The 18,764-nt window shown below is 63.6% G+C and overlaps 3 protein-coding genes across 5 annotated transcripts in view; 2 read left to right on the top strand and 1 right to left on the bottom strand.

The window, feature by feature from the left end:
- Window positions 1-885: 885 nt before the first annotated feature.
- On the bottom strand, window positions 886-7,855 carry CBX5 (chromobox 5). Of its 3 annotated transcripts, none has more exons than XM_084303549.1 (5): window positions 7,759-7,855; window positions 3,195-3,372; window positions 2,880-3,060; window positions 1,866-1,963; window positions 886-1,652 (listed from the first exon to the last, which is right to left on the bottom strand). In XM_084303549.1, the coding sequence occupies exons 2-5, from the start codon at window positions 3,329-3,331 to the stop codon at window positions 1,502-1,504; spliced, it is 567 nt and encodes a 188-aa protein (XP_084159675.1). In that variant the 5' UTR covers window positions 3,332-3,372; window positions 7,759-7,855; the 3' UTR covers window positions 886-1,501. The 3 variants fall into 3 exon arrangements, with proteins under 3 accessions (XP_084159675.1, XP_084159674.1, XP_084159676.1); XM_084303548.1 differs by lacking the exon at window positions 7,759-7,855 and adding an exon at window positions 7,529-7,643; XM_084303550.1 differs by lacking the exon at window positions 7,759-7,855 and adding an exon at window positions 7,104-7,206.
- A 365-nt stretch (window positions 7,856-8,220) lies between these two features.
- On the top strand, window positions 8,221-15,179 carry HNRNPA1 (heterogeneous nuclear ribonucleoprotein A1). Its single transcript, XM_084303773.1, is given in 16 exon segments — window positions 8,221-8,359; window positions 9,717-9,833; window positions 10,092-10,238; window positions 11,199-11,409; window positions 11,988-12,032; window positions 12,035-12,079; window positions 12,186-12,235; window positions 12,237-12,279; window positions 12,607-12,626; window positions 12,628-12,679; window positions 12,885-13,018; window positions 13,021-13,060; window positions 14,201-14,268; window positions 14,270-14,409; window positions 14,535-14,599; window positions 14,759-15,179. Coding segments are annotated over 16 exon segments (1,206 nt in total). The 5' UTR covers window positions 8,221-8,344; the 3' UTR covers window positions 14,773-15,179.
- A 3,280-nt stretch (window positions 15,180-18,459) lies between these two features.
- Window positions 18,460-18,764, top strand: part of NCKAP1L (NCK associated protein 1 like) — a gene marked incomplete at its 5' end in the record, with an annotated part of 4,454 nt that continues 4,149 nt past the window's right edge. Inside the window, 1 exon segment of the mRNA XM_084303646.1 lies at window positions 18,460-18,480. Coding sequence (XP_084159772.1) covers window positions 18,460-18,480 — 21 coding nt within the window.

Here is an 18,764-nt window from a genome sequence, read left to right as displayed (position 1 = left end):
TCACCAATGTCCCCAGGGCCACCGTTATTCCCAAAGCCACCCCTGTCCCTAAGCTGTCCCAAGACAACTGCTGTCCCCAGGTCACCAACGTCCCCAAGGCCACCGCTGTCCTGAGGCCAACAATGTCCCCAGGGCCACCACCATCCCCAGGGCCACCCATGTCCCCATGGCCAGCGCTATTCTCAAAGCCACCGCTGTCCCCAAGCTGTCCCCATGGCCACCCCTGTCACCAGATCACCAACGTCCCCAAGGCCACCCCTGTCCCCAGGGCCACTGATGTCCCCAGGGCCATTAATCCCACAGCCACCCCTGTCCCCAAACTGTCCCCAGGGCCACTGCTACGTTCAGGGCCACCGCTGGCAGTCCCCAGGGCCACCACTGTCCCCAAGCCACTGCTACGGCCCCAGGGCCACCACCGGCCCCAGGGCCATTATTCCCAAAGCCACCCCTGTCCCTAAAGCCACCCCTGTCCCCAGGGCCACCCCCCTCTCACCAGAAGTGTCCCCAAGCACCGTGTTTGTCCCCAGTGCCTGCAGTGTCCCCAAGCACCCCCCGTGTCCCCACACCCCTGGGGGCTCACACTCGTGTGTGTCCCCCCCCCCAACCCCTGACGGCACCCGGGGGGGGGTCCAGCTGTCCCCCCAGTGTCACCTCCCCCCCCCCCAAATGTCACCTCCGTGTCCCCAAAGCGCAGCACCGCGCCGCGCCCGCCAGGTGGCAGCAAAGGAGCGACCGAGGAGCCCCCCCTCCCCCAAAAAAAAATTTTGGGGGGGTGCAGAGCACGGGACCCCACCGCCATGGGCAAACTGGGCCAAACTGGGAGCACTGGGAGTGTCCCCAATGTCCCCAACCCCCCCCCCCCTCCAGGACAAAGCACCCCGCTCCTGAAAAGTGACCCTTTATTGGAAGCAAATACAAGGGGGGAGGGGGGGGGGGGACACGGGGACAAGGTGGGGGGGGGACACCCCGGGTGGGGGGGGGGACACCCTGGGTGGGGACACCCCGGGGTTAAAAACATCGACGTTAAAAAAACGGCAAAAACGGGTTTTTTTTGGTGACCCCCCCCCCTCTTCCCCCAAACCCGGCCCCTTCCCCTCCAGCTCCGGGGGGGGGGGGACACGAGGATTTTTGGGGAGGGGGGGGGACACCGTGGGGGTCTTTGTCCCCCCCCCTTCCCCATCCACCAGGTTTTGTCACCCCGCCGGGGGACACGGGGGGACGTGGGGACCCCCCCGGGGGTGACAGCGAGGAGAAAAAAGGGGGGGGGGGGACACATTTTGGGGAGGGGGGGGGGGGACACGGTGACACAACGCACCGCCCCCCGCGGCGGCCCCGGGGAGGGCCAGAGCCAACCCCGTGGCCACGAAAAGAGGGAAAAGGAGGGGATTTAGGGTTTTTTTGTGTGTTTTTTTTTTTTTTTGGGGGGGGGGACACGAGACGCTGCCCGGGGGGGGCTATGTACAGCGGGGGGCCCCGGGAGGGGGGGGGGGGGGGGGAGCCTTTAGCTCTTGGCGGCCTCGCGCTCTTTGCTGTCCGTGTCCTCGGGGTACGCGTGCCAGGTCAGCCGCTCCTCGTAGAAGGCGATGACAATTTGGGGACATTTCAGGTTGGCCTCCTTGGCCAGCACCAGGTCGGCCTCGTCCGTGTCCTTCCTGAAAGGGGGGGGGGGACAAGAAAATTAAAAAAGGGGGGGGTGAGGCAGCGCCCGCTGGCACCTTTCAGGGGTCGCGCGCTTTGCGTGCGTTGCTCCGATCCCTTTTTCCCCTCAAACGGCCCCAAAAGGAGCCTCGGGGTGGGCGGCGTTGTCCCTTTTGGGGACGCCGGGTGACAAGAGGGGACGCGGGGGGGGCACGCGGTGGCCTCACCACTTCATGAGGAACATGAGGTCCCCGCAGGAGTCGGTGGCCCCGATGATCTTTTCGGGTTCCAGCCCTCGCTCGAAGCCCCGGGCGATGTCGTTGCTCTGCGCGGTTTGGGGGGAAAAAAGCGGCTTTTTGGGGGTCACGGCGCTGCAGGCGGTCTCCCAGGAGGAGGGGAGGTCGGCGTGCAGCGCCCGGAGGTGACGGGGTTGGGGACAGCCCCGTGGCACTGGTGGCACTGGGGGGGGGGACGACTGGGTCCTGTGTAGGGGCTCCAGGTGCCAGTCCCATCACCGTGTCCCCCCCCAAATTGTGGTGACACCGGGTGTCTGTCCCCACTGTGGTGACCCTGGGTGTCCCCCCAAAATTGTGGTGACCCCAGATTCCTGTCCCCATCACCAGGTGCCTGTCCCCATCGTGGTGACCCTGGGTGTCCCCCCAAAATCGTGGTGACCCCAGATTCCTGTCCCCATCACCGGGTGCCTGTCCCATCACGGTGACACCATGTCCCTGTTCCCATCACCGTGTCCCCCCCCAAAATCCTGGTGACACCGGTGCCTGTCCCCATTGTGGTGACCCTCGATGTCCCCCCAAAATCCTGGTGACACCAGGTGCCAGTCCCATCACCGTGTCCTCCCCAAAAATCCTGGTGACCCCAGATTCCTGTCCCCATCATTAGGTGCCTGTCCCCATCATGGTGACCCTGGGTGTCCCCCCAAAATCCTGATGACCCCGGATTCCTGTCCCCATCACCGGGTGCCTGTCCCCACTGCAGGGACCCTATGTGACAGTCCTGTCACCGTGTCCCTCCCCAAAATCCTGGTGACACCGGGTGCCAGTCCCATCCCCGCACCCCCATCCCCACATCCCCTCCAAACCCCTGGTGACACCTCCTGTCCCCCCTGCGGTGACACCGCGCCCCCCAAAACACCCCAAAACCCCCCCAAATCCCCTTCAAACCCCCCAAAATCCCCCTCAAACCCCCCAAAATCCCCCCAAACCCCCCCCGGCCCCGCTCACCTCCCTCTTCTTCTTGGCCTTGATGTCATCGGCAGCGGGGAGCCCTTTCCTCTTGCCGCCCTCAGCCTTGTCCCGCGGCCGGGCGCCGTCTCCTTCCTTCATTTTTTTGTATTTTTTCATAAATTCCGAGATCAGCTCCGGGCAGTCCAGGTTCTTCTCCGGCTCCCACGTGTTGTGTTCCCTGTTCCCCCCCGAAAAATAGAAAAAAACACACAAAAAAAAAAAACGTCACGCTGCGAATGGAACCGAAAAGCACCGAAAGGCGGCTCTCGGCCCCGTTTTAAGGCAAAAAAGGGAGGTTTTGGGGGTGCTTACTCGGAGAAGCCTTTCCACTTGAGCAGATATTCCACCTGGCCCTTCACCACGCGCCGGTCCAGCACCTTCTCCACCACATACTCCTCCTCGTCTTCAGAGGACGAACTGTCTGCTGTCCTCTTGCTTTTCTTGCCCATAGCGCAGCACCCGGCGCCCACGCACCGCCGCCACCCAAGTCCTGCGGGGTGCAAGGGAAAGGAGTTAGGGGGGAAATCCCCAAAACGGACCCCAAAACGATCCCGAAATCCGTGAGGGGGGAGGTGAGGTTGAAGGAGCCGAGGTTTGCGCTTCGTGGCTGCGAAAGGAGAGCCCCAGATCCTGTTTTTTTTTAGGGTTAAAAGCTCTTCAATGGGAGAAGGGACCCCAAAATTTAAAGAGGGTTTGTGAAAAGGGCTCAAAAATAAACTTTGGAAGGGGCACAAGTTAGGGGGAACCCCAAAAATGACCCCAAAATCTGCAGGGAGGGAGGTGAGGCTGAAGGAGCCAAGGTTTGCGCTTTGTGGCTGCGAAAGGAGAGCCCCAGGTGCTGGGTTTTTGGGGCTAAAAACCCTTCAAGGGGGCAAAGGGACCTAAAATTCAGATGGGATTTGTGAAAACATCTCAGAAATAAACTTTGGAAGGGGCAGGAGTTAGGAGGGACCCCAAAAACAACCCCAAAACCTGTGAGGAGGGAGGCGAGGCCGAAGGAGCCATGGTTTGTGCTTCGTGGCTGCGAAAGGAGAGCCCCAGGTGCTGGGTTTTTGGGGTTAAAAACCCTTCAAGGGGGCAAAGGGACCCCAAAATTCAGAGGATTCGTGAAACGGTCTCAGAAAAAAGCCCCCTTCCCACCAACCCGGCGATAAAAGCCCGAAACCAGAGCAGAATTTCACCTTTTAGGGGAGTTTTAAAGGCAAACGAAAAAGGGACGGGGGAAAAAACGGGGTGGGGGGAACCACGGGGCCCCCTCCCGAACACCAGGACTGCCAACGCCGGGCGTTTTGGGGCAAAATCCCTGCGGAACGGCCAAAACCCTACAAAGCTCAAACCGTGCCGCGGGCCAGGTGCCTGCTTGGGGCAAAAAACGGGGTTTTAAGGCAAAGCCGCGGGCCAGCATCCCACACCGGGCACGGGGCCAAGAGGGATTTTTTTTAACCTTGTTTTTTTTTTTTTTTTTTGCAGCTTCTCTTTTTTTAAAGAAAACGGCCCCAAAAATAACAAAAAAAAACCCTCGGAGCCAGGAAATTCCTCGGCCACCCCATTCCCGGCTCGGAATTTCCTGCCCCGTGCCGAAAAGCGACCCCGGCGCCGCCCCCCCGCCACGGGGCGAGCTGGCGGCGGCGGTTTTGGGTGTAAACGGGCCGGTTTTGGGTGTAAACGAGATGGTTTTGGGTGTAAACGAGATGGTTTTGGGTGTAAACGGGACGGTTTTGGGTGCTGTGTCCCTCGCAGGGGCGGCAGTTCCCGGGAAAGCCGCGTGTCGGAGTCCTCTCCTGGAGGAACAAAAGAAAAGAGCCGCTTTGGTTCAAAAAGAGGTGGTTTAAGGCAAAAAGGGCCGCTTTGAGGCAAAAAGAGGTGGTTTGAGGCAAAAAGAGAGGCGCTGGCTTTTCCATTTTTCCCGATCCGGGGCGGAAAAGGGATTTAATTCGTTTCGATTTCCCCGCTCTGGTGGCCGAGGGACGCGGTGCCTGGCCGCAGCCCCCTCCCCAAAAGGCGGTTTTTAACCCCAAAACGTCCGCGTGGCGGAACGGGAGCCGGGTTCCTTTTTAGGACCGAGGAGTTTTGCTTAAAAGCCCCGAGAATCCTTGGGAAACCCCAAAAAAAAATCGGATGGAGAAAGGTGGGGGGGGGGGCCCCGAGCTGGCGCCACGGCGCTGGCCCCCGCGGCCGCCCCACTGTGATTTATGGGGCCGAGGAGGCGGCTTTGGGGCCATGGGAACGGGGGAAAAAACCCAAAGGAGGCAGCAGCGGGCAGACGGCCACGGCCACGGCCCCGCAAGGCCCCTTCTGGGGGGATCACCCCAAAATCGGCACAGGCAGAGCCGTGGAAATTGTCTTTTTTTGCCCTTTTTTTGGGGCCGCCGCGTGGCGGGGAAGAGGCACCGGTGCCCCAGGCTGGGGTCACGGCTCGGTGCAGCTGGAAAACAAACGGGACTGGGGCTGAATAACCCCAAAAGGGTCCTGAATAACCCCAAAAGAGCCCCGAATAACCCCAAAAGAGTCCTGAATAACCCCAAGAGTCATGAATGCTGCTAAATAACCCCAAAATGGTCCCGAACATGGCTAAGTAACCCCAAAACGGTCCCGAATAACCCCAAAGTATCCCTGAACGTAGCCAAATAACCCCAAAACAGTCCTGAACAACCCCAAAACAATCCTGAATGTAGCTAAATAGCCCCAAAATAGTGCAGAATAGCCCCAAAAGAGTGCAGAATAGCCCCAAAAGAGCCCCGAACGTGGCTAAGTAACCCCAAAATGGTCCTGAACATGGCTAAGTAACCCCAAAACGGTCCTGAATAACCCCAAAACATCCCTGAACGTGGCCAAATAACCCCAAAATGGTCCCAAGTGTGGCTAAATAACCCCCAAACGGTCCTGAACAACCCCAAAACAGCCCCGAACATGGCTAAGTAACCCCAAAACAGCCCCAAATGTGGCTAAGTAACCCCAAAACAGTCCTGAATAACCCCAAAACAGTCCCAAACGTGGTTAAATAACCCCAAAACAGCCCCAAACTCTCCTCGTCCCAGCTCCCCGGCTCAGCATCCCCCCGTTCCGACCCCGGGCGCCCCTCTCGTTGGGATTTAAGAGCTGTAAAAGAATCAAAAAACCCTAATGGGCGATGACAGGGGCAGCAAACCGCAGCGAACCTGGCCGGGCGTGAGTTATCGCCCCATAAAAACCCCACTCAGGGCTCCCCCCAGCCCTATAGGGCCGAACGCTTGCAATGGGGTCGTGCTGGATCCTTCACCCCAAAAAATCTCCCCCCTTGGGGTAAGGGGAGTGGTGGTGCCAGGGGGAATGAAGTCCCTCCTGCACTGTGTCCACCTGTCATGCTGTGGGGTTTTTGGGGTGGGGGGGATTGCAGTGGGATTGGAGAGACCCTAAAGAGGTGCAGGGCCTCAAAGGGAACCCTAAAAGGCTCCATTGGGGTTTATGGAGACCCCAATGGGGTGCAAAGCACTAAAGTGAACCCCACAGCCCCCACCGGGCTCAGAGGGACCCCAAAGGGGTGCAAAGCCCCCAGGGGAATCCTACAGCCCCCATTGGGTTTGGAGAGACCCCAAAGAGCAGGAAAGCCCCCAGGGAATCCCACAGCCCCCACCGGGCTCAGAGAGACCCCAAGGGGGTGCAAAGCCCCCAGGGGAACCCCACAGCCCCTGCAGGACTTGGAGAGACCCCAAAGGTGTAAACCTTCCCCCCCACCCCAAGGAAACCCCACAGACCCCAATGGGTTTGGAGAGACCCTAAAGGGGGGCAAAGCCCTACAGCGAACCCCACAGCCCCCACTGGGCTCACAGAGACCCCAATGGGGTACAAAGCTCCCAGGGGAACCCCACAGCCCCTGCTGGTCTTGGAGAGGCCCCAAAAAGGGGGAAAGCCCCCAGAAAACCCCACAGCCCCCAATAGTCTTAGAGAGACCCCAAAAGGGTGATCCCCACACCCCCCCCAGGGACCCCCCCAGCCTCCATTGGGCTCACAGAGCCCCCATTGGGCTGCCAAGCCCCAGAGCAAACCCCACAGCCTCCTGTGGGCTCACGGAGACCCCAAAAGGCTCCAAACCCTAAAGCGACCCCCACAGCCCCCCCCCCACAGGCCTTGGGGAGACCCCAAAGCGGGGACAAGGCCCCAAGGGACCCCCCTGGCCTCCAGGGGGACCCCGAAGGGGCACAAAGCCCCCGAGCAACCCCCCCCAGCCCCCAGAGGACTCACAGAGACCCCAAAAGGGGCTGAAATCCCCCCAAAAACCCCAAAAGGGCCCGGGGGGGCCGTGGGGGGGGGCACTGAGGGGGCCGCGGAGGCCCCGCTGTGAGGGGAGCCCCGGGGGCGGGCCCAGCGCCCCGCCGCCCCCTCCCATTGGCCGCCGCCGCCGCCACTCCGCTCCCCGCCCCGCCCTCATTCGCTGCCCCTCACGCCCCTCAGCGCTGCCAGCCCCGCCCCTCCTTCCACCCCATTGGCCCAGCGCGCTGTCGCTCCCCTCCCCGCCCCGCCCTCCCCGCCACGCCATTGGCCGAGCCCCTCCAGCTCCTCGCTCCCGCCCCCCCTCGACCGCCATTGGCCCGCGCGCCTGCCAATCCAAGCGGCGGGTCCCGCCCCCGCGGCCTGCCCCCCATTCATCCGCCTCCCGCCGCCGCTACCTGCCCGGGGAGCGGCTCCGGCTCGGGCCCCTCCGCCTCGCTCCCGCCGCCCCTCAGCGCCGCCGCCGCCGCTCCGCGCTCCGCCCGCCAAAAGCGCCCGCAGCGCGCAGGCGCCGCCGGCCGCGCTCCGCGCATGCGCGCTCCCCTCCCTCCCTCCTCCTCCTCCTCTTTCTCCCGCTCCCCCCCCTCCCTTCCCGTAAAGCCCCGCGCATGCGCACAGCCCGCCGCACCTTGGGCGCTGCCGGGCGGGCGGCCCCTGCTCGCCGCCGCCGCTCCCAGCAGAGCTCGTCCGGCTCCTCCGAGCTGCGCCGGGCCCGCCGCGGGGCAGCGCTGAGGGACGACGGCGGCAGCCAATGGGGAGCGCGCCCCCCGCGGGATAGCCAATCAGAGGGAGGCGAGGGGCGGGACGCGCGAGGAGGGAGCCAATCGGAGCGCAGCGAGGCAGTCGCCGGGCCGAAGCGGGAAAAGCGGCGCGAGGCGGGGCCGCGGGGGGCTCGCCCAATCGGCGCGCGGCGGGGGCGGGCGCTCGCTCGGCTCGCCCAATCGGCGGCGGCGGCGCGGGCGGGGCGGCGGACCTGGGCCAATGAGAGCGCGGCTCTCTTCCCCGCCGACCAATGAGGAGCGGCGCGGGGGCGCGGGGCGGGCGGCGCCGCCCAATGGGAGCGGCCGGGGGGCGGGGCGCTCGGCGGGGGCGGCGGAGTGAGGCGGCGGCGCTCGCGTCGCTCGGCCCCTTTCTGTGTCGGCGCCTCGCAGAGGGAGCATCGCGCGCCGAGCCGCCCGCCGCCGCCCAGCCCCTCCCCGCGCCGCGCCGCCGCCATGGCCAAGTCCGAGGTGAGGCCTCCCCGGCCCCGCCGCTTCCTTAAACCCCGGCCCGGGCTCCGAACGCGGCCTCCCCGCCCCCCGCCGCCCCTCCGGGCCTGGCGCGCGGGGCCCGGCGCGCGCACTGCGCCTGCGCGGCCCGCCCGCCCGCCGCGCGCTGCGCATGCGCCGCCGGGACCCCCCCGCCGCTAGGGCGCATGCGTGAGGGGAGGGGGGCGCGCGCGCTGCCCCCCCCCACACCCCCCCCCTCCCCTTCCCGGGCGCGCGCGCGCGCCGGGGCCACGTGCGCGCCTTTGTGCTCGGGTGGGCGATGGCGGCCGCGCGGCGTCTGCGCATGCGCGGCGCGCAGGGTGAGGGGGGGGGGGGGCTCCTGGGGTTGGAGTAAGGGGGGAGGGGACAATGGGGGGGGGGAGGGGTCGGCCCCGATCTGGTGGAAGTGGGGGGGAGGGGGAAGGGAGGGGGGTTGTAGGGGGGGTGGGGGGATCATGGGGGGGGTTATGGGGGGGTTGGGGGCTTTATGGGGGGGGGTTGGGGGTTGGGAAGGGCCCTGGGGGGGTCTTGGGGGGGAAAAAGTGGGGCTGGGGGCTCTGTAAAGGCTCTGCAGGGCCCCCCCGGGGTTATTTGGGGGTTCTGGGGTGTGAAGTGGTGTTAAAGCCTCTGCGGCCCCCCCCCTCGAGGGTTAATTTGAGGGTTTGAGGGGAAAAATTGGGGCTAGGGGCTTCATAAAGCACTCCCAGCTCCCCCCCCCCAGGGTTATTTGGGGGTTCTGGGGTGTAAAATGGGGTTGGGGTCTTGCTAAGGGCTGTGCAGCCCCCCCCTCACTGGGATTTATTGGGGAGTTTGGAGTTATAAATGTGGGGCTGGGGGCTCCATAAAGCCCTTGTAGCCCCCCCCTCCTGGGGTTATTTGGGGGTCCTGGGGCGTAAAATGGGGTTGGGGTCTTGCTAAGGGCTGAGCAGCCCCCCCTTTAGGGATTTGTTTGGGGTTTGTGGGGAGTTTTTAAAGGAATGGGGGTGGAGTTGGGGTGTTTGGGGGTGGGGGCAGTGCAGGGGGGGGGGGGAGGAAGGAGGTTGGGTCCAAAACGACCCCCCCCAGGGGCTGCAGGGGGGCAGGGAGGGGCTGTAGGGAGACAGGAGCCCAGAGAGGGGCTGTGGGGGGGCTGTTTGGGATCCCTTGGGGGGGGGGGGCACAGCCCTGAGTTGGGGAGGGGACAATGGGGTCTCCATGGGGTTAGCAGGGATCCTATAGGGGGGGCACCAAGGCCTTGCTGGAAAGCCCCATGGAGGGGATTTGGGGTACACCGTGATGAGAAATTAGGGTGGGGGGGGGCCTTAATAACCCCCCCCCCCTTATTGCTGTCACCCCGCAGTCTCCGAAGGAGCCGGAGCAGCTCCGCAAGCTCTTCATCGGCGGCCTCAGCTTCGAAACCACAGACGAGAGCCTGCGCAGCCACTTCGAGCAGTGGGGCACCCTGACCGACTGCGTGGTGAGGACCCCGGCCCCCCCCGCGGGCTCCAGGGGTGGGTGACGATTTCGGGGAACCCCCCCCCTCGGGGTGGGGAGCTGGGGGGGGTTGGACATAGCTCCGTGCGGAGCGCATCCCATTTTCGGGCCCAAAACCCCAAAAAAACAAGGGAAAAAGGGACGGGACGGAGCCGTGGCCCCAAATCCCCCCTCTGTGTGTTACGGGGGGGGGGTTTGGGGGGTGCTGCGGCCCCCTCCTCACCCGGTTGTGTCCCCGCAGGTGATGAGGGACCCCAACACCAAGCGCTCGCGAGGCTTCGGCTTCGTCACGTACTCCTCGGTGGAAGAAGTCGACGCCGCCATGAACGCCCGGCCCCACAAAGTGGACGGCAGGGTGGTGGAACCAAAGAGGGCCGTGTCCAGGGAGGTAGGAAAGGGGCTGGGGGGGGCGTGGGGGGGCTGAGCTGAGGGGCTGAGATCCGCAGAGCCCCTGCGAGGCTCTGCCCTCGTTCCGTGAGGAGCCTGGGATGTGCTGGGGTGACCAGGAGGAGAGTTTTGGGGTGCCCGAGGGGAGTTTTGGGGGTGCCTGGGGGGCTTTTGGGGTGGCTAAGTGGAGTTTTGGGGTGCCCAGCTGGGGGCTTCTGGGGTGCCCAGCGAGAGTTTTGGGTTCCTAGGAGAGTTTTGGGGTGGCTAAGTGGAGTTTTGGGTTCCTGGGGGGGCTTTTGGGGTGGCCTGGAGAGTTTTGGGGTGCCCAGCGAGAGTTTTGGGTTCCTAGGAGGGTTTTGGGGTGGCTAAGTGGAGTTTTGGGTTCCTGGGGGGGCTTTTGAGGTGCCCTGGAGAGTTTTGGGGTGCCCAGCTGGAGGCTTCTGGGGTGCCCAGCGTGAGTTTTGGATTCCTAGGAGAGTCTTAGGGTGCCCAGGGTGGGTTTTAGGGTGCCTGGGGGGGAGTTTTAGGTTCCCAGGGGGCTTTTGGGTTTCCAGTGGGTGTTTTGGGGTGCCCAGGTGGGGGCTTTTGGGTACCCAGGGGTGTTTTGGGGTTCCCAGGTAGGGGCACTGGGGTGCACAGGCTGGGTTTTGGGGTGCCTAGGGGGAGTTTTAGGTTCTCAGGGGGCTTTTGGGGTTCCTGGGGGGCTTTTGGGTTCCTGGAAGGGGTTGTGGTACCCAGGGGACATTTGGGGTGCCGGGGGGGGAGTTTTGGTGTGCCCTGATTGGAGCTTTTGGTGTGCCCAGGGAGGCTTTTGGGTTCCCAGGGGGCAGTTTTGGGTTCTCAGGGGGTTGTTTTGAGTTCTCAAGGGGCTTTTGGGATGCCTGGGGTGACTTTTGGGTTCCCGGGGGTCTTTTGGGGTGCCCATCCCCACCCCACACCCCGTTATCCCCCCCCCCCCCAGGACTCGCAGCGGCCCGGCGCCCACCTGACGGTGAAGAAGATTTTCGTGGGGGGCATCAAGGAGGACACGGAGGAGCACCACCTGCGGGATTATTTCGGCCAGTACGGCAAAATCGAGGTCATCGAGATCATGACGGACCGCGGCAGCGGCAAGAAGAGGGGCTTCGCCTTCGTCACCTTCGACGACCACGACTCCGTTGACAAGATCGTCAGTAAGTGCCCCAAAAAAACCCCGAATCTTTTAGGGTGGGAGGCATCCGAAAAGATCGCCCGGGTCGGGTCATGCAGGGAGAGCCTCCAGGAGGGATTTTTTTGGGTGATCCCAAAGAAGGAGACCCCACAGCGCCGCTGGGCAGCCTGTTCCATGCTCTGCCCCGCTCCCTGTGCACAAGTCTTGTGTAATTTTTGAGCAGAAGGGAGCTTTTTTTGAGCAGAAAGGAAGGTTTTTTGAGCAGAAAGGAAGGTTTTTTGAGCAGAAAGGAGTTTTTTTTGAGCAGAAAGGAGCTTTTTTGAGCAGAAAGGAGCTTTTTTGAGCAGAAAGGAGCCCCATCTTGCACCCGCTGCCCCTCGTCCTGTCACTGGGATGTCAGGACAGGAGCCTGGCCCCATCCCCTTCACCCTCCCCATAATTACAACCCTTAACGAGGTCACCCCCAACCTCCTCCAACCCTCAAAACCCCTCCGCCTGACCCCTTAGGGTTACGCTCTTCCTCCCTCAGCCTCCCCCCTTTAACCCTCACCCTTTTTTCCCCCAATTTCACGTCTGCCCCCCAATTTTCCCCCTTTTCAGTCCAGAAATACCACACTGTGAACGGCCACAACTGCGAGGTGCGGAAGCCCTCTCCAAGCAGGAGATGGCCAGCGCCTCAGCCAGCCAGAGAGGTGAGCTCGCGCCTCGCCCCCCCAGCCCCCAAAACCCCCCCCAGCTGCGCTGGACCCCGCTGCCTGCGCTGTTCCTAAAGGCTGTCCCCCGCCGCCCCCTCTTTAGGTCGCAGCGGCTCCGGGAATTTCGGCGGCGGGCGCGGAGGAGGATTCGGTGAGCAACGACAACTTCAGCCGCGGCGGAAACTTCGGCGGCCGTGGTGAGTGGCTCGCGGTGGGTGACACGGGGAGGGGGGGGGGGCCACACAGGCAGCCCCCCCGCCAGCCGCAGGGACGCCGCAGGGACACGGCCGTCGGCAACCGGATTCGGCCCCAAAACGGAGCCCAAACGCCACACCGCCGCTGCTGCCACCGCTCCGGCTCCCCGGCCGCGCTCCTCCACACCAGGGATTTCGGCACCCCGCCTTTTTTCCTCTCCAGCAACTACAAAAAAAAAAACATTTTTTAAAAAAAATTTTAAAACCTAACTAATTAACCCCCGCGTGGCCGCGGGCCGGCTCGAACCCCAACGGTTCTGTTCTTTTCAGGTGGGTTTGGTGGCAGCCGCGGGTGGCGGTTATGGCGGCGGCGGAGACGGCTATAATGGATTTGGAGGAGACGGTAAGGCCAGAGCGGGATTTCTCCGACGCTTGCCGCGAGCCCAGGACACGCCAAAAGGCCCCCGTGGCCTCCCCGACGCAGCCACCGCACCGCCGACCCCGGAGCCCCCCCGGCCCCGCCCCTCGGAGCCCCCGGGGCGGCCGTCGGAGCTCAGCACCTTTTTTTTTCTTTTTTCTTCCCTTTTTTCTCCCCCCTCCTCCTTTAGGTTACGGTGGCAGCGGTCCCGGTTATTCGGGTGGCAATCGGGGTTACGGTGGCAGCAGCACCTACGACGGTTACAACAACGGCGGGGGGGGCTTCGGGGGTGGCAGCGGAGGCCGTCGGCCCGCCCGGGGACCCGCGCCTCAGCCGTGCGGAACGGCCTCTCGGAGGCTGGCACAGGTGAGCCCCGCGCCCTCCGCCCCCTTAAATCCTCTTGGGGACCCCCCTCAGCCCCCACTGAGTCACCCTCGACCCCCTTGAATCCTTTTGGGGCCCCCCCCCCCTCGGCCCCATTAAATCCTCTCGGGATCCCCTCAGTCCCTTTTGGGCACCTCTCGGCCCCACTGAGTCACCCTCGGCCCCCTTCATCCTCTTGGGACCCTGTTGAGACCCCATTGAATCCCCCTCAGCCCCTATTGAGTTGTCCCTCGGCCCCCTCTGAGTCACCCCCAGCCCCTATTGAGTTGCCCCCAGCCCCATTGAGCCCCCTTTGCCCCCGTTGGGTCCCCTCAGCCCCATTGAATCCCTGTTGGCCCCCATTGAGCCCCCTTGACCCCCCGTTGGGTCCCCTTGGCCCCACTGAATCCCCCCCTGACCCCCGTTGGCCCCCCATTGAGTCCCCTCAGCCCTATTGAGCCTCCCTGGGCCCCCGTTGAGTCCCCCTCAGCCCCATTGAATCCCCGTTGGCCCCCCACTGAGCCCCCCCAGACCCATTGGGTCCCCTCAGTCCCCATTGAATCCCCCCCCCCAGCTTCCATTGAGCCCCTTTTGCCCCATTGAGTCCCCTCAGCCCCCCCCGTTGAGCCCTCTTGGCCCCACTGCCCCCCACCAGCCCCCATTGATTCCCCTCAGCCCCCGTTGAGCCCCTCCCCAGCCCGTGTTGAACCCCCATTGAGTCCCCTCGGCCCCCAGTTGAGCCCCCTTGGGTGCCCCTCAGCCCCATTGAATCCCCCTCATCCCCCATTGAACCCCTATTGAGCCCCCCCTGCCCCTGTTGAACCCCTGTTGAATCCCCATTGAGCCCCCTTGGGTGCCCTTGGCCCCGTTGAACCCCCATTGAGCCCCCTTGGGTGCCCCCAGCCCCCACTGAACCCCCATTGAGCCCCCGTTGAGCCCCCTTGGGTGCCCCCAGCCCCCATAGAACCCCTGTTGAACCCCCGTTGAGCCCCCTTGGGCGCCCCCAGCCCCCATTAAATCCCCTCCGTTGGCCTCGGATCTCTCCATTATCCCCCCCCTCGAGTCTTTTGGGGTTGTCTTTAACCCCATAAACCGACTCCATCTCCTTCCCCCCCAAAAAAAATCCCCAAAACAACCCCTCAGGCAGCAATTTCGGCGGCGGCGGGCAGCTACAACGAACTTCGGCAGTTACAAACAACCAATCGTCCAACTTTCGGCCCCATGAAGGGGGGCAATTTCGGGGGCCGGAGCTCGGGGCCGTACGGCGGCGGTGAGTCCCCCCGCGGGCTCCGTGCTCCCCGGGCCGGGTGCACCCCGACGCCGCTCTCCCTGGAGCATTTCCGACCACCCAGGTCCGCGGGGCCTCCTCGGCGGGGGCCGGGCGCGCTCCCCCCCACCCTCCAGAGGTGCAGAAACCCCCCTTAACCCCCATTTTTCCCTTTTTTTTTCCTTTTTTTTTTTCCTAAAAACCACGCAGGCGGCTACGGCAGCTCGAGCGGCGGCGGCAGCTACGGCGGCGGGAGGAGGTTTTAACACCCGCAGGTGAGCACAGCCCCGAGCAAAACTGCAAAACCCCCCAAAAAAACCCTAAAAACCCCCCAAAAAAACTAAACCCCCCCCAAAAAAAACCTAAAAACCCCCCAAAAAAACCCTAAAAACCCCAAAAAACCCAAATCCTGCTAATTTCTTCCCTTCCAACAGGAAACAAAGCTTAGCAGGAGAGGAGAGCCAGAAGGAGGGGCAGGGAGCTGCAGGTTACAAGTTGTGAACTCAGCCAAGTGCCACTTGTGGCCGGGGGGTGGCTGCTACCCGAAGACTTGGCGTTAGCCAGAAGCCTCCTCGGCCACCAGGACTGTGTCTCGTGACTAATCGTACCCCGGGTTCTTTTTAGTTTCTGTGCCGTGGAAAGAAAAAAAAAAAAAAAAAAAACGAAAAAAAGAAAAAAAAAAACAGAAAACGGAGAAAAAAAAAAACACAGGAAAAACAGAAAAAAAAAAGAAAAAAAAAAGCATTCCTACGAGGGCTCTCCCCCGGAGCCTCGGTTTTATTTGCGCGCCCGTGCTGTCGATCGCTGACTGTACCACAACCTGACGCTGAATAAATGTGTCTTTTTTTTTTTTAACCTCTGTCCTCAGCCCCTCTGCTCTCCAGCCCCCGGCGCGCAGACCCCCCTCCCAGCTCAGGCTAGCTCAGGACCCCCCCATTTTCCCCCAATTTCCCCCCTTTTTCCCCCCGTTTTCCCCCCCATTTCCCCCGTTTTCCCCCATTTTCCCCCCTTTTTCCCCTGTTTTTCCCCCAATTTCCCCCCAATTTCCCCTGTTTTCTCCCAATTTCCCCCGTTTTTTCCCCCAATTTCCCCCCTTTTTCCCCTGTTTTTCCCCAATTTCCCCCCTTTTCCCCCTGTTTTTCCCCCATTTCCCCCCATTTTTCCCCCCTTTTCCCGTATTTTCCCCCATTTTTCCCATTTTCCCCCCATTTCACCCTCCTCTACCCCCTCCCCGCCCCCCCAGCCCCCCATCTTTGTCCCCCAATTTTCGCGCCCCCCCCGCAGCACCGCAGCAAAGCCAGGGCAGGGCGGCTGTAGGTAAGAGCAGCTTTTTCCTTTCCCCCCCCCCCTCGTTACGGATTAATCCCAACCCCGTGCCCCCCCCCCCTTGGACCCCCCCAGCCCCCCCACTAACGCCTCCCTTTGCTTTTGTAGGATCTGCTGCCTAAGGGACAGGAGCCCCCCGGGGCCGCAGGTGGAGGTGAGCGGGGGGATATTTGGGGACATTTGGGGACATTTGGGGACATCTGGGGACATTGGGGACACGGGGGGGGGACACACAGGACCCCCCCCCCAGCTCACGGCTCTCCCCTTCCTTGCAGCGTCGCGGGAGCCCGCAGCGGCTGGGGACATGTGCCGGGGGTCGGGGGCGTAAAATATAAAAATAAAAGGGTATTTTTGTAATTTTGGCGAAAATCCGGGTCGTTTTTGTGATGCTGTCCCATTGTGTGGCTGCGGGGGGGGTAGGATGGGGACAGTTGGGGACAGGAGCTGGGGACAAAGGGGGGGGACGGGGGTAGAAGGGGCAGGATCCAGGGCCCCAAGGGACAGGGTTGGGGGTGTGGGACATGGGGGGGGACAGAGAGGATGGTGGGGGGGGGTCTCAGAGCCCCCCAGGGCCCAAATGTCACCCCAGGGTGCTGGGACACGGGGTGACACGTGGGGGGGGCAGGTCGGTGGCACCCTGGGGTGACAGAATAATGGGGACAGGTCACTGGGGTGTGACAGAGGTGACATGGGGACACCTGGCCCTGGGCTGGGGACACGGGGGTGACAGGGACAGGGTGACAGGGACATGGGGGTGACAGGGATGTGGCACCCTAGGGTGACAGAGGTGACACACTGGTGGACTTGGAGCTGGTTTATTTACAGGGGTGGCAGCGGGACGGGGTGACGGGGGTGTCCCCAGGGCCTCACCCCCCTGGCTGGTGGCATTGGGGGACACCGCGGGGCACCCAGGGGACAACGGGGGACACTGCTGGCAGCCAGGGGGTGCAGGGGGGCACCCAAGGGTGTCTCTAGGCTCTGTAGGGTGCAGGACAGCACCAAGAGCACCAGAGGGGCCCTATTGCTCCCCATCGGGGTTCAAGAGGCACCCAAGGGTGTCCTTAGGGCACATGGGGTTCAAGAGGCACCCAAGGGTGTCTTTAGGGTCCGTAGAGTGCAGGACAGCACCAGGACCACCCAATGTCCTCCTTGTTCCCCATGGGGTGCAGGAAGCACCCAAGGGTGTCTCCAGGCTCTGTGGGGTGCAGAAGAGCACCAGGAGCACCCGTGGTCCTCCTCACACCCCATGGGGTTCAGGAAGCACCCAAGGGTGCCTCTAGGCTCTGTAGGGTGCAGGATGGCACTAGGAGCACCAGAGGGCCCTACTGCTCCCCATGGGGTTCAGGAGGCACCCAAGGGTGTCTCCAGGCTCCATAGGGTGCCAGATAGCCCCCAAGGGTGCCTCTAGGCTCTGTAGGGTGCAGGATGGCACCCCTGGTTGTCCTCACACCCCATGGGGTTCAAGAGGCACCCAAGGGTGCTTTCAGGGTCTGTGGGGTGCAGGGTGGCACCAGGAGCACCAGAGGGCCCTGCTGCTCCCCATGGGGTTCAGGAAGCACCCAAGGGTGTCCTTAGGCTCCACAGGATGCCCCATAGCACCCAAGGGTGCCTCCAGCCTCCCACCCCCTGCCCACCCCACATCGCTCACCCCCACCCCCCCTCCACCCCCCCCCGCCCCCCAACCCCCCCGTTACCCTCCGCATTCACCCCGACCCCTTGGGTGGGGGGCACCCCCCTGGGTCTCCCCCCCCTCCTCACCCCCCGCCCCATCCCTCAGCGCCCCCAGCACCTGAGCGGAGACGCGGGCCAGGTCCCTGCGCAGGGCCCCCCAGCGCCCTCTCCGCTTGGCCCCGCGCCCTCAGCAGCCGTTCCCGTTCGCGCCCCAAACGCCCCAGCTCGGCCTGGAGCCCCGGCGATGGCTTCCAGTTTCCTCCGGCGACATTTTTGGGCCGCAACCTTGTTTTTGCCTCTTCTGCGGATATCTCGAGCCAGGGCCAGTTCCGGAGCCGAAAGGCTGAGCGCGGCCCAAAAGGGCGTTGAAATCCTCCACGGGGAGGTTGACGATGGCATCGGGACCGATGGGCAACGCCAGGGCTAAAGCTCGTCGAGGGTCCCTGGGGGGGTCCTGGGGGGGTCTCTGGGGGGGTCCCGGAGGGGTTGAGGGGGTTGGGGAGGGAATTGAGGGGTTGTGGGGGGGAGTTTGGGGGCTCCGGGGGTTGGGGATGGGGGAAATGGGGGAGGAATGGAGGGGGGAAAGGGGGTTGGGGGAGGATGGGGGGTGGGGGGGTAAGGGGTGGGGGGGGGGATGGGGTAGAAGGGGGGGGTCGAAAGGGGGGTCTGCTGCAACGTCCAGGCCCTGGGGGGGAGAAAAAGGGGGTTAGGAAAGGGGGGGGGGGGGGGGGGTCAGGGGATGGGGGGGTGCAAAGGGGAGGGTGGGGTGGGGGGGTCTTTGTAATGGGAGGGGGGGCTCTGGGCATGGGAGGGGGGGCCTGGGGGGGTTAATGGGGGGAGGAGGGGTTTAATGGGGGGTGATCCCAAGGGAAATGGGGTTTAATGGGGGGGTCTCCCTAATGGGGGGGGGGGCTGGGGGCATGGGAGAGGGGCCTGGGAGGGTTAATGGGGGGTGGTCCAGGGAAGGAGGGGTTTAATGGGGTAGGTCTAGGGGAATTGGGGTTTAATGGGGTGGGGTCCCAGGGGAAATGGGGTTTAATGGGGGGGGTCCCAGAGGAGGCAGAGCTCAATGGGGGGATCCCAAGGGAAATGGGGTTTAATGGGGGGGTCTCCCTAATGGGGGGGGGGGGCTGGGGGCATGGGAGGGGGGCCTGGGAGGGTTAGTGGGGGGGTGGTCCCCAGGGGTAGAAGGGGGTTTAATGGGGGGGGTCCCAGAGGAAATGGGGGTTTAATGGGGGGGGGGTCCCAGGGGAAATGGGGTTTAAATGGGGGGGGGTCCCAGAGGAGGCAGAGCTCAATGGGGGGATCCAAGGGAAATGGGGTTTAATGGGGGGGTCTCCCAATGGGAGAAAATGCGAATGGGGACCAGAGATGGGGCTGGGGGGGGAGGTCCCAGGGCATGAAACACAGGGGGGGCTCCCAAGGGGTTACGTGGAGGTGGGG

Source organism: Netta rufina (assembly GCF_964035555.1).
Source record: "Netta rufina genome assembly, chromosome: 30".
Classification (NCBI taxonomy): Eukaryota; Metazoa; Chordata; class Aves; order Anseriformes; family Anatidae; genus Netta; species Netta rufina.
The sequence above is the reverse complement of the archived record's forward strand: the minus strand, read 5'-3'. Positions and strand labels throughout refer to the sequence as shown.